The 16,430-nt window shown below is 43.1% G+C and overlaps 1 protein-coding gene across 1 annotated transcript; it reads right to left on the reverse strand.

Annotated features, from left to right (window-relative positions):
* prpf8 (pre-mRNA processing factor 8) lies at window positions 1-15,895 on the reverse strand. The gene is made up of 43 exons (XM_015033513.1): window positions 15,715-15,895; window positions 14,626-14,803; window positions 14,346-14,514; window positions 14,014-14,178; window positions 13,668-13,886; window positions 13,373-13,585; window positions 12,750-12,875; window positions 12,511-12,616; window positions 12,030-12,220; window positions 11,807-11,926; window positions 11,515-11,704; window positions 11,268-11,387; window positions 10,761-10,895; window positions 10,515-10,644; window positions 10,211-10,407; window positions 9,250-9,456; window positions 8,715-8,878; window positions 8,492-8,618; window positions 8,037-8,229; window positions 7,500-7,687; window positions 7,176-7,414; window positions 6,923-7,069; window positions 6,616-6,826; window positions 6,414-6,530; window positions 6,080-6,327; window positions 5,826-6,005; window positions 5,350-5,485; window positions 5,081-5,250; window positions 4,775-4,904; window positions 4,542-4,688; window positions 4,269-4,429; window positions 3,987-4,178; window positions 3,352-3,589; window positions 3,136-3,264; window positions 2,703-2,816; window positions 2,443-2,616; window positions 2,095-2,288; window positions 1,746-1,985; window positions 1,485-1,626; window positions 1,254-1,394; window positions 1,032-1,171; window positions 689-891; window positions 1-598 (listed from the first exon to the last, which is right to left on the reverse strand). The coding sequence occupies exons 2-43, from the start codon at window positions 14,792-14,794 to the stop codon at window positions 444-446; spliced, it is 7,077 nt and encodes a 2,358-aa protein (XP_014888999.1). The 5' UTR covers window positions 14,795-14,803; window positions 15,715-15,895; the 3' UTR covers window positions 1-443.
* Window positions 15,896-16,430: the final 535 nt, after the last annotated feature.

Consider the following 16,430-nt stretch of genomic DNA (forward strand, 5'->3'; position numbering starts at 1 on the left):
TTCTATAAAAAGTGATTTTTATTTAAACCCAGCATTTAACATCATAGGATGTACAGTTGGAACACGTTAACAGGGTATTTCTAGTATGAAAATGCAACTTTCAATTTCATTTCTCAAAGGGAGAAGAGGAAGTCGTGTTTAACCTTCTGAAGTAATGTCAAAATTACACCAAATATTACGTCCTGAAAAACACTAGTTCACATACAAGTAGCCACAAGAACCAAGACTTAACAAGAGTTTAACTGTAATAAAGAACAAAACACTTATGGAAAATAACGAACAAAACTAATTTTTAAAAGCTCCTCAAGTCTTCACATAAAAAGAAATGCAAAATATCACAACTGAGCGTCTTATTAAGAAATATTACAGAGACATTTCTGGACTGGCTCTTCATGATTCTGGCAGAGCTATCTACAAAGATTTGAAGTGCAGGAAGGCGGCGCTCAGCCGAACATGTCCTCTCTGTCAGCGTTGTAAATCTCGCCCTCCTGCAGCGAGGCGAAGTTTAAGAAGTGTGAAGGCCGGTGGACTTCATGGTAGAACTCTTTGGGGTTGGACAACTGCAGGTCGTACTTCATGTTGGGATCGTGGCGCACACCTGTTGGCAAAATTCATTAATTGTACCAGTTCTGGAAAAAAAAAAGTAAATAAAAAGAATGAAGAACTAAAAAAAACTAAGGATACCGACCCATGAAGTTGTAGTTCCAGGAGACTTGGCCGGGAACCATGAAGAAGCCCAGGAAGCGATCAGAGAGCAGCATTTGGACTCTTTCATAGTGGGATGGAAGGTAGCCTTTCGGGTTGTTGCCTTTATCGGTGTTTTGGCGACCCCATTCGTAGCCGCTGGGGGTTAGCTTGTAGGCTGTGAGTGTGCACGAACCAGGCGTAAAGCTGAAACAACACGAAGGCCTTCAAGTCAGAAAACTCTTCACTTTCTTACAATATATAGCAGGGTTCCTTTACATTTTCATATCTAAATACATATTTATCAATAGTTTAAGGCCCTCTTTTGGCACTGAATTGAAACCTACCTGCAGGTGATTATGATGGTCTTTTCTCCATCCCATGACGGGTTATCAGCCATGATCTTAGCGTGGGTTGTAACGTCCTGTGGGGACAGCTGAGGGGACTCGTTCGGCTGTGTGTGGATCCAGCCAAGAGGCTCCATTTCCTGATCAAACATAATACGTTTAAAACTGAACAGATGATGCACACATAAAGTTGAGAGAGCAAAATGTTTATAGTGCCATTACTTTAAGGTATTCATGAGACGGCAGCTGGTTGGGGAGGTGGACAGTCTGGTGTGTCCCCCACTGAGGTACCATGACGATACAGCGGATCTCCTTCACCTGGGGGTTGTCTGGTGGGCTGGTGCCATACAGGTAGCCTGCAATCTGAAGCAACAACAACAATTTCCACTCAGAGACTCGGTAAGATTGCAGAGCAAGAGGCGTTTGATTCCGGGGTAGTTCAGGGGGTCATACCTGAGCCCGCAGATCTGAAATGCAAATGAACTTCTTGAGAACGTTCTTGGGCAGAATGTAGGTGTAACCCGTCTCCTTGATGTCGTCAGAGGACACATAGATGTGGTTGGTTCGGAGATGGAGGTTGGCAGCAGATATGGCCCTGATTGAGAATTAAAGTCAAACGATAAAAACACATCAACGTCATCTTACAGCTGGCTACTGTGGAAGACTCCAGCTTACGCCTTCCCATTAAAACTTCAAACCAATGTTTCTACACACCTGACTCTCCACTCAGTCTTGGAAGAGAAGGTCTGAGTCTCGTAGTTAGAGGTGGTGGAGGTGATGATCTCATCTCCGTGTTTGTTGACGGTGCGGGTCTGTGTGGCGGTGAGCTGTGACTGCTCTTTGGTCTGTTTTTCGATCTCGGCAATCTGCTGACGCTGCTGAGATGGGGCTGAGATCTCCATACCCAGGATGATGTCACGGATCTCAGACTGAGTCAGGGATGCGACGTTCACGCTGCATACAGACAAAACAAGCTTTAACTACAGAATACAATCTCTACTTATTCAGAGTTACAAAATAACTTGAGCCACATTCTGGATTAAGTGAACAGAACAACTCTTACTTGTTCTTTTTGCCATAATCGGCCAGAATGAGATCCTTAAGTTGAACTTCCACTTTGATCCACTCCTCATCCGTGAGCGTGGGCCAGATGTGATGGGGTTCAGTGATTGTGGTTTTATCAGGTTTCAGGATCACCTTGGCGCGGTCGTTGTTGACGTGGAGCGCTCTTAGGATCAGGATGAGACGGGAGAAGGCCTGGATAGGGAGCAGAGAACCAGGCAAGCTTTTTACGCAGGGAAAGTCGGTTTGTTCTAAAACATCAAAACTGTCTGCAACAGCATTTTTTGGACAAAATACAGTCAATAAACAACAAAAAAGTCTTGCATGTATTCTAAGAGGCTGAACTCACAGTGTAAGACGAGATGGTCTTCAGCCAATCATCGTAGAGGTTGAACAGCACCATCTGTGGCTCCGTGGCCTTCAGGATCAGGTCTCCAAACTTTTCCACCTTCAGACAAGCCTGGAAGGGCAGCTGTAACTCCGAGCCCTTGATCACGATGTTGGGGAAGTCGAGCAAGTGCACCTAAGCAGAGACAGCAACTGTAAAACACAATTTCCATCCACAGAGGATGATCCTTAAAGAACCCGTTAAAGAGAGGAAGGTCTTACCTCCAGAGGGTCCAACATGCCCTTCCTGGTCACAATGATCTGTTTCGGCTGCTCCTCCACAGGGAGGGAGCGGATCAGGGCAGCAACTTCTTCAGCTGTTTTCCATTTGGCCAGCTGCAAAGAAAAAAAGAAGTTATTTTTGATATATCCAGCATTTTCATAATTACTGAAGATAACTTGATTGGCTATAAAAATGGCCCTATGTGTCATACCACCCCTTTAAATGAAAAAAAAAAAAAAAAACACATACATTTTTTGTGATTTAATTGTGGTTGAGATACAGCAGAAAACAGAACTTAACTAAATTCTAGGAATCCCAGATGATTTATTTGCTTTTTAATGCTTTAAGGTTAAAACTGAAATAAAAACTCCTAACCAAATTAATTTCTAAAACCAGAACAAACTCCACAGATAAAAGCCAAGTGGTTTTCACCTGTCCCAGACGTTTCTGTCCAGCCCACACAGATGTGTGGATGATCTTGAGGAACAATTGGCCTGTCCTGGGGTTGAAGATGAAAATGGCTCCATTGATGGGCTTTGTGGTCAAGTTTCCTTCAAAAGTCTGTGTTCACAAATTAAAATAATAAATGCGACACGATTCAAAATCCATTTGTCTAAATTTCAACATTTGTTTCATAACAATTCTGACCTTGTGGATGGTGACTCTGTACACGTTTGTGTCGTCCACAAACCAGATGATCTGGTTGGAGAAGAGTTCTCCGTAGTTCTGAGAGGACAGGTACGGCTCAGTGGGCTCTGAGGAGTACAGCTGCAGACCCTTGCGGATGCGCTCTCGGAGCACATACAGAGCTGGGTTGGCCTTCATGATCTTAGCCATGGCCTGCTGGATCAGAGGCTTGCTCCCAGGGAACCAGTTACCATAGGCACTGGATGAAAAGCAGATAAAAAGTAAGATTAGATACACCTTGTTATTCGCTTGAAAAAAATTGAAAAATATTCAGTAACCCTCCAAAAACGGTCTGGGTAAGTATTTACTTCACGGTATGGCAACTGAAACTAGTCACCATTTTTGGACGACTTGATCATTTCCAACAATCTCAGAAAGTGCAAGATCTAAGAAATGATTATAGTAGAGAATCACAACTACCAGACCATAATCTCCTGGTAAATGGGATCGTCAGTGAATAAACCTAACACTATATTTCATAAAGATAAACCAGTGTGAGCCCTGAAATACTGCCTTAGAAAGAAACACCATGGTCACATGGATGGATATGGATTCTGAAGCAAAGTTTTACAAATAATGACTCAAACAATAGACACCTGTGCAGGTTGTAAGCCAAGTCAATGGCAATGAGCACTCCAGTGGGGGAGGGGTAGATGCTCATGTTGTCTGTGGTGTAGTCCAGGAACTTGGCTCTGGCGTAGCGCTCAATGTCATGAGAGTCGTAGTCGCCCCATCTGAGCTGAATGTCGATCCAGTACTTCTGTGTGGTGGTGCTGTCCATCACATCCCTGAAGGAGAAGGTCAAAGGTCAGGTTTAGTTGCATGCAGAAAGGATTCCAATTCGCATTTAGATAAAGAGTTTTCACCATAAGACCTACTTTGAGTCAGCGAGTAGAGATGGGCGAGACACGTTCCACTTGTAAGACGCAAACAGGAGGATGTCTGCACAGGACGAATTCATCTTGTAGGATTTCCTGGGATGGATGGTCTCCTTCTGCACGGTTTCGATCTCCAGAGCATCGAGCTCCTGATCAAAAACCTGAGACCCAGAGAAGGATAACTCATTAAATATTCTGGAACTGTGATGCTTTTGTTCTGCTGTTTCGCTTGTGGATACATAAATCCTTCACTCCTAAATGCTTGTTTCCCACCTGACAGAGATCCATGACGATGCTCTCGTGAATCTTCTGCCACAAGTGAGCCCTGAAGATCTGAATGAGGGAGATCTTCAGCGTTGGGATCTTGCCATGCATAAAGATTCCTGTCAAGTCAAGCTGTACTTGGAAACCCACGTACACCTGGAGACGAGACAGAAAAACAAAAGTTAGAGCAGACATTCACGGCTAGCAGACGAGCTCATTTAGAACCAGATAACTGTACTAACGTTGGCTCTGTTGATGGTGGGGGACCACCAGAGAGTGAAGCGACGATTCGGGATTTGGTTCAGACCAGACCTCTGGGCGTTCGTCAGCTTCTTCCATTTCATCGACTCTTCAAAGCCGCTGGCCTTTTCCCTAAAGCCAAGAATAACCATTTATAGAACTAGAATGTCACAACAAGCTACAATGCAAGATCAAAGAATTAAAGCAATGGACAACCTAGAAACAGTAAAGAAACGGTTCTAATTAGCTTCTATTTCAGTGGTCCATCAAATAACCCATCACCATTCTTAGTGGTAAAGTGAACATACCAGAAGAGACCCTCCCAGGTGGGGAAGTAAGTGCCTTTGAAGAGTGTGTGCTCCAGGATGCCCTCCACGCCACCTAGAGCCTGGATCATGTCTGTGCGGTAGTTGTTCAGGTTCCACAGCTTACCGTCGTGCCTCTGGTGGGTCCACCAGAAAGGATTCTGCTTCAGCACCTGAACTCAGGAGAGAGACAACATGTTGGAGAAGCTTTCTTTCTTTTCAACACTTGACATAAGTTAATATTTCTAGTTTCCTGATCAACTCTATTGTACCTGATACTGTTTGAAGTCTGTTCTGACTCTCCAGCCTTTGTCATAGGCCAGAGTGTGTCTGTCCTTCTGGAAAAGTGTGTTGATCCGAGGTATTCCTCTGTCCCACGAGTCCTCCAAATCCTCCAGAGTGAGACGCCTGGAGGAAAAAAAAATTACATTGTAGCATAATCACTTTAAGCAAAATTCAAAGAAGCCTCTCAGAACAGGCAGCATCATGAAGGCCAACAAACAAAGCAGAAAGGTTAGGGATAAAGTTACATTTCATACAGGGTCTGGTAAAAGAATATTCCAGATTTCAAACATCTCACTGAACACTAAACAACTGATCATCTGAAAATGCCTTAACGTTTTCCAAGATTTCAATTTGACTAAACTGACACACAAGGGCATCTAGTTTATATACTTTGTTAAGGCACAGTAAGATCTGTACTAAAGAAAATTTGGTTCAGACAAATGACTGTCAGTCAAGAGTTTACCTGTTCTGGGCAATGGCCTCCTGTCTCTTGAGGGCGTACTCGGCCCAGACTCTCTGGGAGTCGATGAACTCGCTCTCCCATGGCTGAATGTAGCGGTACAAGTTAGGAATGAGCTGATCTTCTTCATGACTCATTCCAGACCTGAAGTGGGTGATCCCCACGTCTGTCTGCTTGGACCACCTGGCAACCAAAGACAACCAAATGAGTCAGCTGTTCAGGAATAGCAAGCAACCTGCTAGAGATGATGTCCCTACCGCAGGTCTGACTGTGGGATGAGAACGTGACCCATGGACAACATGCCAAGACCACCCAGCTCTTTAGGAGTGTAGAAGACAACCGGAGGGAAACGGCTAGGCATTTTGGAGTTCAGCCCGATCTTGATACGGGTCTGGATCTTGTTCTCGCATTTCACTAGAAGGTCCAGCAGCTCCTGTGTGTTGACCACAGCCTCACGGAAGTAGGTCATCAGGCCGATCAGAGCCGTGTTCCATTTGTTCACGATCTGAACGCATAAACCATTTATACTCAGATTCATCCCTTTCAGCGAACTCTCAGTTACCATAGTAGTTTGTGACTGCAAAGACTAACCTTGGTGAAAGTGGTGGATCCAGAAGCCATGAGAATCTGACGCACTCTGTTGTGGAAGCGCTGCATGGATTCATCATCCACACGCAGGAAACACTGGGCCGTCCTTTCTTTAGTGACCTGCATCAGAAAACACAACAAGACTCCTTCAGAATCAACGGAAAGAGAAAATCCAGGACTGTTGAGCTTCTGACTTCTTCCCCACCTCATTCTGCAGGTTCCAGACGCCATCTTTGTGAGTGAACTCCTCGTAGCTGGTGCGGCACTTCGGAAGGATGCGGCACTCGAAGCCACACATGTTGAAGAGCAGGTTGGGGTTGTCTTTGCTGTAGACCGACACGAAGCTGTTCTCCCACTGGACTGTGGTCACAGACCTCGGCAGGCGGTTCTTGATGTCCCAGAAGACCGCTCGCCCGCTGAGGACATCAACAAGAGGCTTCAACTCTACTGCCATCTTGTGGAATAAACCTATCTTCACAAACGTCCGACTGATTATCTAAGGGTAAACTTACAGGTTGACGTCGTGTTTCATCAGTCTCATGCGGGCGTCACGAGGCCAGCACTTCTTGTTGTTGTATCCCACGATGTTCTCGTTGTTGGGGTCCGGGTGCTCCGTCAGGTAACGCTGAATCAGGTCTCTGGCCTCATCAGCAGAAAATCTGCAGAATAAAAAGAAGTTAATACAATTTAAAAACTCCAACAGATTTCAAGCAAAGCAAAACAATACAACCTGAATACAAGTGTCCTGTGTTGATATGTTCCTACCTGAAGAAGATGTGAATGCGGTCGATGTAACGACAGTACAGCCGGATGGGATGGGCCGATTCGGTGGTGGTGTCCTGGAAACTCAGGAAGTCGTTAGGCATCTGGGGTGGGCCGGCCATCTCGCTGGCACGGTGCAAACCGAGCACCAGCAGGTCCATCACAAGACCGTAGTACTGAACGATGAACGAGGCGAACTGGAGTCCCCTGATGATGCCGTAAGAGTTGGTGTGGTTCATGTCCTACAGAAGAGATAAAAAGCATTTAATTCATCTTTCAGTACCTAACTGGCTACCATGTCCTAAAAGAATCAGCAAACAGGGTTACCTTGTAGTTTATCACCACGTTGTTCTTGGCCGTCATGTAATCAGCAATGTTGTGGTCAACGATGAGACGCAGCAGCCTGTTGAGCAAAGTCAGATCGATCTTCTCGTACATTTTCTCGTAGCGAGACTCCAGCATCACATTGCACTCGCCCTCAGCCGTTTCCCACACATCCTGCAAGTTGTTGATGCCTGAGGAGCAATAAGACACGTCATTAAAGCTCACTGAAGAAATATCTATAAACTATTACAGGGTTCTACACATTTTAAAATCTAAATCTTTTTACATCTACAAATTTTTGGATTTTTCTAGCCATTTTTTTGTTACATTTCATCAGAAAACTTATGTAGCTCAGTTATATTATCTTTATATTCTGGAAATCACAAACTAACACAAATCTGAAAATGGATTCTGCAGTTTGATAAAAGACTATTTTTTTGGTACTTGGACTGGAGTTTGACTTAGATTATTTATCTACATTGAAAAAATGATTTAAGACTCCGGGGCTCTGATGTTCTGAAAGCCTAATGTGAAAGTCACCTTGGCACCACTTGTAGACCAGAAGCGGCGGAGGTTCAGTGTCAGCTGGTTTAATCCAGGGAGGGAAAAGTCGCCTCTTGTCTGCCTCGTACCACAGGTACTGGTCCAGGTACGCATCGGTGATCTTCTCCAAGGGCTCCACATCGTACACAGGCACCAGGTGGCTGTACAAGTCCATGAACTCAATACCAACCTGCACAAAAAGGAAATACTCAAAGTCTGAAAAAAGAAATTACACATAGTAACAAAACTTTTTCCAAATTACATTTAAGTTTTAGTCTAGAAAGATATCAAGATTGACTTCAAAACTATTTTGCAGGAAACTATTTGTTTTTTCTTACCCTTCACACACTGACCCTAATAAATTCTACAATTTGTGTAACATTTTCAGCTTGAAGCACCCTGCCTTAAAGAAGAAACATCTCTAAACTGTCTCCACATTTCTTTGTGCTGACCTCTTTGAAAGCTCTCTGTGTGAGCAGGTGACGTTTGATCCTGGAAAGCGCTTCATGCGGGTTGTCGTAGGCCTGCTCTATCAGGCCCAGCTCCTCCCTCTGACTCTGATTCAGACGAGATTTCACACTGCCAGACACAAAAACATACATGGAAAAAATATTAAAACGTTGAGGCAGAAAACACAATTGTATATAGTTGATGATCGTCATGAAATGAAATTACCTGTATGCCTCTTTGAGCCTCTCCAGAGCCAGGATCAGCAGCTTGGTGTCGTGTTTGTAGGACAGTGGGGGGAAAGGTATGGGAGAGAAGCGCCGACTCTCCAGCCAGTGCACAGTGGTTGTGTAAATGGCCACAGCCTCTTCTGCAGTGATGTAAGGTCCGTCCTGGAGGCGGAAAATACTCAAATCAAGATCCATTTTAATGAAAACAAAACCCTCACTGAAATATTTTTGGATATCTGCCATTAACCAATACACTAGGTTGTAAATATCTTTTGAATATCTGAACCGTGGAGAAGCCAACTGCTCATGCGGCCAGCGATATAAAATCCACCATTCATTTTCATATTCCTCTAGTTCTTACGCACAGGCAAGCTGACCAATGCAAGTGCGCCTTTGTAAGAGGACTTCTTCAAAATAAGTTATCTTGTCATGTTTTCCAACTGAGGAGTCAGTCAGAAACTCATTTACCCAATGAGTGAGTACAAACGTAAGAAGAAAAAGTTCCTCGGTGCTGAGAGTTTAAATGAGGTTACCTTCAGATAATTGTGCTGTCTCTCTTGCTCAGCCTTCAGGTACAGACGAGTCAGCCGGCCCAGGTTCTTCTTGCACACCGTTTTGTCCACAGTGGCTCCGCGGCGAATTCGCTCTCTGTTGTAGTGAGCCGTGTTAGTCCACCAGTCAGCTTTGGCCTTCACGTATCGCAGGATCATGTTCTCAATGGGAGTCGGGAGACCAGGCACCTAACAGTTTGGAGGAAAAGTACCTGTTTTATTCATTGTTTTAGTACATAAAAATGTGCTTGTGTGCTCAAAACAGTCATAAGGTTCTTAACATGATGAAGATTTTTAGGAGAAGCAAAGTAAAAGTTTTTATTAGTCAACATACTGTCAGATTTTATTTTTTTTATTTTTTTTTTAAGTAACAGTTTCTGAAATGACAAATTCAATTTGGATAACGAGGAGTGAGAAATCTGGAGATGATTGGATTGGATGATTTTTACGTAGATTGGCCTGAAACTCAAAAATACGATCTTTTTCCTGATTTGCGAACGCAACATCGTGCTGTACAGCCAGGTTGAATTTTAGTGTGGATATCTTTACTCAGTAAAAATGACTCAGTTTCTTAAGCATCAGTAAGATGTTTAAAATTAAGCCAAATAAGTTATCACATGAGGGCAGTTCATTCATTCAGGCTACAAGACAGAAACTTTAATGACATTACACAAAGATACGCCGTTTATCCTATTGAGGTTCCAGCCTGTTATAAAACTTGGGGGATTTGAAAATGCTGGCAGATTATTCAACCTGATTAAATCATATAGTTACAATGTCAGTTTAAAATGTCAACTCCAATCATTTTAATTCTGATATAGCTCTAGAATACTATCGGAAACACACTTAAATCAGCAACAGTAGATTTTTATTTTTATTTTTTAAACTCTTGTATGTCTTGCGAATTACCTTGCAGCCCCATCCATGTATATGAAACACTGACCTTCCATGGGATGTTGGCCTTCCAGCACCTCCAGGACTCACTGAGGTGTTGCAGGATGGTTCTGGCCTTGTTCTGCTTGATGCCTTCAGGCATCATATCCAGGATGTCGTGCATCACTGCAGCACGCAGCTCCAGGTCAAAGTGCGACTCCACGCGCTGTTTGGTCACAGTCTTGGCCACGCCCTTGGAATGACGTCCTGTTGAGGAAATTTAACAGTATTTTGACATTGCTCACACATTTCCTCATCTATAACCATTTGAATGTGTGCACAACAGCAATCAAAGGTTTAACAAGATGCCTGACCTTCAAACTGCCTGGCCAGCAGGTTCCCGAGCCACCTCTCCAGCAGCGGAGTGATCCCCCGCATGAAGAAGAGCCACACTCTCCAGCCAGCAGACCAGAAGCCACAGCCTGGCCCTTTGCCCACAGGACCCTGATCACACACGAATTAGACAAGTTAGACTGTAAGGAATCTCCATAGTTGATATTCTTGATATTAAAATCACCTTGTGTTCAGAAACACTGGAACAACATGGTGCGATTACTCACAGTGTTAAAGCGGTAGTAGACGAGATGCTTCAGGTCTTTGCACATACGGATTTGTCTCATCAGCTTGTACTTGTAGCGGTACATGCCCGTCAGCTGTCCCACGTGTGCAAAGATGTACTGCAGCCCGTCAGCCAGCTACCAAACATAGACACAAAATCAAGTATAAGATCACCATCAAACAACTGAAAAGACCAAATCAAACAAGGCTTAGGCGCTGGTTCCTCCTATCAGAGCATGCCAAAGTTTTACATTTTAAAGCTGCTACAATTTTCTAATAATGTGTCAATAAATTCGAATTCTAGTTGCAAGATGGGAGAGAAAGTCCAGTCCAAAACACAAGTACTTTCTTTAGGCATTTCAAGTAATTAACCTGCAACAATGGTGCTGAGCAAAAAAGTTCAGATGTTCACTGTGGCTGAAAATGTGCATCTAGAAAAGTGGATAATGTAGTTAACGGTTTAAACTTCCAATAAATGCAGAAGGAATAAGGAAACCTTTAAAACACACCTGAAAAGCATCAACATTTCCCAGTCTGTACTGCACATGGCTGTCCACCACCAGCTTGCTCAGACGTAGCACCTCCCTGCACAGATGGAAGGCGTTGCCGAACCTGGACTTCTTTCTCTCCTGCAGGGTAAAAAACGTGTACAACGCCACAGTTTACACAAAATACTGTAGAATTCAACAAACTCCACCAGATCTCACAACGCTCCAAGCATTCCATAAAGCACTGATACGATAGACGGATCTGCACCTTTGTGGTGAGCGTCTTGACTGGCTTCAGGTTGAAGTTGTAGTCCAGATGCAGGTAGTTGAGGTTCTTGCGATGAATGAGCAGATTGAGCATGTTGTAACCCTGCCTGCAGACCTGCAGCCCCACCTCCACCCAGTCCAGCTTGGTGGACTGGAAGAACTTTGTTGCCTTAAAGGAGCGGAACAGGTACCTGAAAATCAGCAGAGACAAAAACTTTCAACAAAATAACAAATGGTGTTACATTGCTTCAAATTGAGATGAAAAATTAACAGGAAATCAAAGTGATGGTCACCTCTTCTTCTGAGCCTTGGGGGGTCTGTGTTTGAGAGCGTTGAGTACGTAGTACTTCAGCAGTTTCTGGTACGACACGCGTACTTTCACCGGCTGTCCCGCAGGGCAATGCTCTCGGTACCTGAAAAATAATTCACACTAGTTTCAGGTTTCTCTAAAAATATTATATGAGCTGAATCAAGACATTTTTTTCCGTCTTTAAAACACAATGGTTGTTAGCGCACCAGTTTTTGACCAGGGGGATATCGATGGCGCGCCTTGTGCGGCCAGAACGCAGGTTGAAAGGTCTTGGAGCCCAAAGCAGAGCGATGCCATTGGCTGTGTTGTCAGTGTAGAGCGGCGTCTCTTTAAGGAACGGCTCCACGAACTCTGGAAGCTCAAACTCCTCATCATCATCAGGGAGAGGCTCCTGGCTCTGAGGGAGAATAGGAATTAAGAAATTTGTTACAACAGTTTCTGACTTTTAAAGGAAAAAAAAGAAATTCAAGAGAAAAGGGAGAAATTATAATAAGAATATCTGAATGATAAGAAGTACTCTGCAGCTGCAGACAGGAATAAGATATAGTCACCATTCATGTTACTATTCCCCTTGTTCTTACGCACATGCAAGCAGGCCAATGCAAGTGCGCCTTTGTAAGAGGACCTTTTAATAAAGTGCCGATTCATTTATCATCCAGAGCAAAACGAAGACGATAAACCACAAACCTTGACTGAATGTCTGTGAGAAATGGGGTTGATCAGCGGATCAAAGTAGAATGCTGGAAGATCTGGGTCCTCAGTCTTGATAAATACCACATTGGGTGTGTGGTACCTGCAGAAAAACGGATATCAGAACCTAACTAGCACAATACATAAATCGTAGCAAAATTTATGTTTCAACAGAAGAGAGAAATTCAATCAAGCATGCCTTTGTTTAAACAAACAAACCATTGTTTAGTTCTCACCAGGTAAGATGCACATGGTGCGGCAGGTTATTGTACAAGTAGGGGAAAGCAATCTTGTACTCGGTCCTGATGGGCTGCCGGATGATGATTTTGTTGATGTCGTTGAACTCGTTCCAGTCTTCATCCCTGCAGAGCAAACAAACAGCTAAAAATGAGCGGTGAGGGCCTCTGTCCATTTTACATCTCATTCTTTTTCTGATTCTGCATTCAGATTTTCTTGAACATTTCACCCGGTTGGGTTGCATGTTCTACAAATCACCACAATGCTGAAGTTGACTTAATTTACACCCAAGCCTAGTCTAAAGCTCTGATCTAAGGTCTTGATGACAAAAAATACATACATTTGACAAAAAAATATATTATTTACTTCATATGCTATGAACAACAGGATGCCTGGAATATTTTGTTTTTCTGCAACAAAGACAAATGCTGTAAAATGTTTGAGTCGTCTGTGAAACTGTTATTCCTCCAACATGGGAGGTTGAAAGGAAATTATAATTTCCATCTCTGGCTACAGATGAAGCAAACAACTTCACTGAAATGTTTTTGATCAATTAATGACACGCAGTTAAAAATGTTAGGTTCACAGTCCAGCAAAACATACAGAAGAAGAAGCTACTTACTGAAGGTTAATGTCTCTGACCAGTGGCTCAAACTTTGGTCCTCCCGGGATGGCCATGTTCAAGGCTTTTGAAGTGAAGAAGGCCTTCAGGTCAAACAGGTAAAAGTAATTAAAGTCCACTAAATCTGTTAGAAGCTGATTGGCCAGACGATACAGTGTCGACATCATGGGGAGCGTGAACTGCCAGCGACGGTAGGTGGTGCCGTTCACAAACCTGAAAGATAAACGTCAAAATGTTTTAAGATTTTACGTCAAGCTGCAGCTGACTTTAAAACTTTAAACAAACGAAGACTCACTTGGGATTATCCTTGAGGGGCTGGTGCTCATAGAACCAATCCACGACTGAAGAATCTTCCTCAGGATCGAGCTCCATCTGAATGGCCTCCAGAGGTTCCACATCCAGGATGTTGTCGGCGTAGTCCAGCGGCGGCTCTTCGTCATCAAACGGCGGAAAGCGCATCCTCTTGAAGTGTCGTCGGTCACGCTTCTCACGACGCATCATGATCCACATGGTGCTGACATTTTGTGGGGAATAACACCGATGTTTAATATATATATAAACAAGACATGCACACATCTTTCAGGTAAACAATTTAACAAAAAGGGCACAAAATGAGAGCATGGGGTGCCCAAATCTCTCACCCCCACTGGGCAATGTAGACAGGCTCTATGACCCAAGGGATTTCATTCACAAAGGAAATGGCTCCGGTGATGTGGTAGAGCACAGGGACGTCTCTGATCTGCTCCCAGGGCATCGGCATGTTTTCCAGAAGCTTCAGCACTGCGTGAGGCATGTACTTCAGAGCGCTGCACAAGAACAAATGAACACAATCAGACCCAGAGAAGCTGAAGTCCAAATTATCAATCAGCTTAAGAAGGGAAAAACCTCAGTGTCGTTTTAAATTGTAACTTCAGTACATTAAAAAACTTTCTGAAAAACTCTGCAACAATACAAGAGGAACATTTGATTTTACCCTAGGTAGACTCTTTTGTCGTGGCGAAACTTTCTATTGGTCATGTCTCCATGGTCCCTTATGATCTTGCGGACGTGCTCAGGAGGCATGTCTTCCTTCTGGGCATCCACAAAGCCAAACTTCCTTTTCTCCGCATAGCGTTTGGCCTGCAGCTGCTGCCATTTCCTTGCTGGAAACAACATTAATTATCAAACATTTTAATAATTATTTTACAAATGTTCAGAAAGTGAAACTACTCTAGATTTGATGTAATATTTTCCGGAAAAAAAAAAAAGGAAACCTTTTTCCTGGAGTTTTTCCTCAGACATGTAGTCTGGAACAGGCGCTGGAGGGGGAACAACAGGGGGAATGCCTGGTGGAACACCAGGGGGGACAACCGGAGGTACACCTGGAGGCACACCTGGTGGCATCCCTGGAGGGACTCCTCTGTAGGGAAAGGCAGCTGCCATGGTGCCTCACTGATCAAAACAAAAGGTTAAAAGGCAAAGTGATCACATATTATCACTGGGTTTTGAGTATTTAACACAAATTAAATCATCAAATAAGCTGAACTCTATTAAAATTATTGATTAATGTACTTGATGTTGCCTTTCAGGGCACTTGATCGTTCTTTGCTGGGTTGTTGAAATTAAGTATTTTTGTCGAGAGTTCTACCGAGTTTTTAAATTAAATTGGGGGCATAAATTATCACAGAATTTTAGTTTAAAGGCTCGAAATATCTTATTCAATTGCACACATTATGTAATTAATTTAAAGTTACCGAAACATAATTTTTGCAAATTTTGTCAACGCCCCTAATTTTAAATAAATCAAGGACATAAGTAAATCCAAACACCTGTTTATATTAGACGTTTCACAGCAGTCTGTGTCTGCATTTTCCTCCACTTAATTAAAAATGATTCTATTTTAATACTCATAACCAATTTAAAAGTCGAAACTCCCAGGGTTAGTTTAAAGAAAGTAGAACGCTAAATTACACTACACTATGAATTTATTTTAAAATTATCACTTTGTTAAGCATTTAACTGAAAAGAAAAACAGTAGTTTCCTTTTCGCGGACCTTGCTAACTTAGTTAGCTCAACACGGCTTCATCAGGCGGCGCACATACAAACCATGTATACAACCAGAAATAAAACGGTAACATCACCAGCATCACCAGATAATAGCTTACAAATTTGTCTCAATTTAATGCTTGTAAACTAAAAACGACTAAACATTCACTTTGCTGCAAATCAATGTCAGTATTTAGATAACTAACCGCAGGCCCAACATGTTACAAATTAAATGCTAGCTTAATGCTAACGCTTAGACAGTGGCTAACGGCTGCATGTTAAGTAACAAAAAAAAAGCTAATTAAAGACTACAAACCTCGATACTTTCGCACCAAGTGCAGTTGTTGTGTTAAAACAGCTTCTGACCAGTCAATAAAAGCTTCTATAACATATCTCCCAAATCGTGTGTGACAGTATCGTGCTTTTTTTCCGCTTCAGCGTTGCACCGAACTGAACCAGCGCACGACGGTATCCGCACGATTAACGCAGCTCAGAGGAATTCTCAGATACCACTTACGCAAATTGAGCGATACTGAAAACGCGACGAGATTTCTTCTACGCCAAAAAGAAGCGCAAATGTAGAAGGAGCGCTGCTTTGAGAATGCAGATTTGACTTCCGGTTCAGTACTGTCCTCTACGGGCTTGGAGTGCATATCACTGCCGCTTGAAGGTAGTTAGATTACATTTTAACCAGACAAAAAACAAAACAAAAGATAAACTATAATGAGTAGGGCTCATTATTAATTTACTCTTTACACAGGCATACGACCTTATTAAAGCAATTAAAAGCTTTAGTCTTTCGTTATGACAAAAAAAGCGTTTTAATTCAACTCTTTTTTTTTCAATTATTGTTTTTGTCTACGGAGTTCATTTCTACTGCGACAGACTGGCAACCTGTCCAGGATGTACCCCGCCTCTCGCCCGGAACGTTAGCTGGAGATAGGCACCAGCACCCCTCCCGACCCCACTGAGGGACAAGGGTGTTCAGAAAATGGATGGATGGATGGAGTTCATTTCTATGAGTCCATTTTA

The sequence above is a fragment of the Poecilia latipinna genome, unplaced genomic scaffold, assembly GCF_001443285.1.
Source record: "Poecilia latipinna isolate Pla-1442-1.1 unplaced genomic scaffold, P_latipinna-1.0 Scaffold270, whole genome shotgun sequence".
NCBI classification, from domain to species: domain Eukaryota; kingdom Metazoa; phylum Chordata; class Actinopteri; order Cyprinodontiformes; family Poeciliidae; genus Poecilia; species Poecilia latipinna.

Coding starts and splice junctions, on each gene's coding strand:
- prpf8 (XM_015033513.1), bottom strand. CDS start 14,794: ATGGCAGCTGCCTTTCCCTACAGAGGAGTCCCTCCAGGGATGCCACCA. Junction 1,986..2,094: donor GATTATGGCAAAAAGAACAA/GTAAGAGTTGTT, acceptor GTCTGTATGCAG/CGTGAACGTCGCATCCCTGA. Junction 1,627..1,745: donor AAGACTGAGTGGAGAGTCAG/GTGTGTAGAAAC, acceptor ATTCTCAATCAG/GGCCATATCTGCTGCCAACC.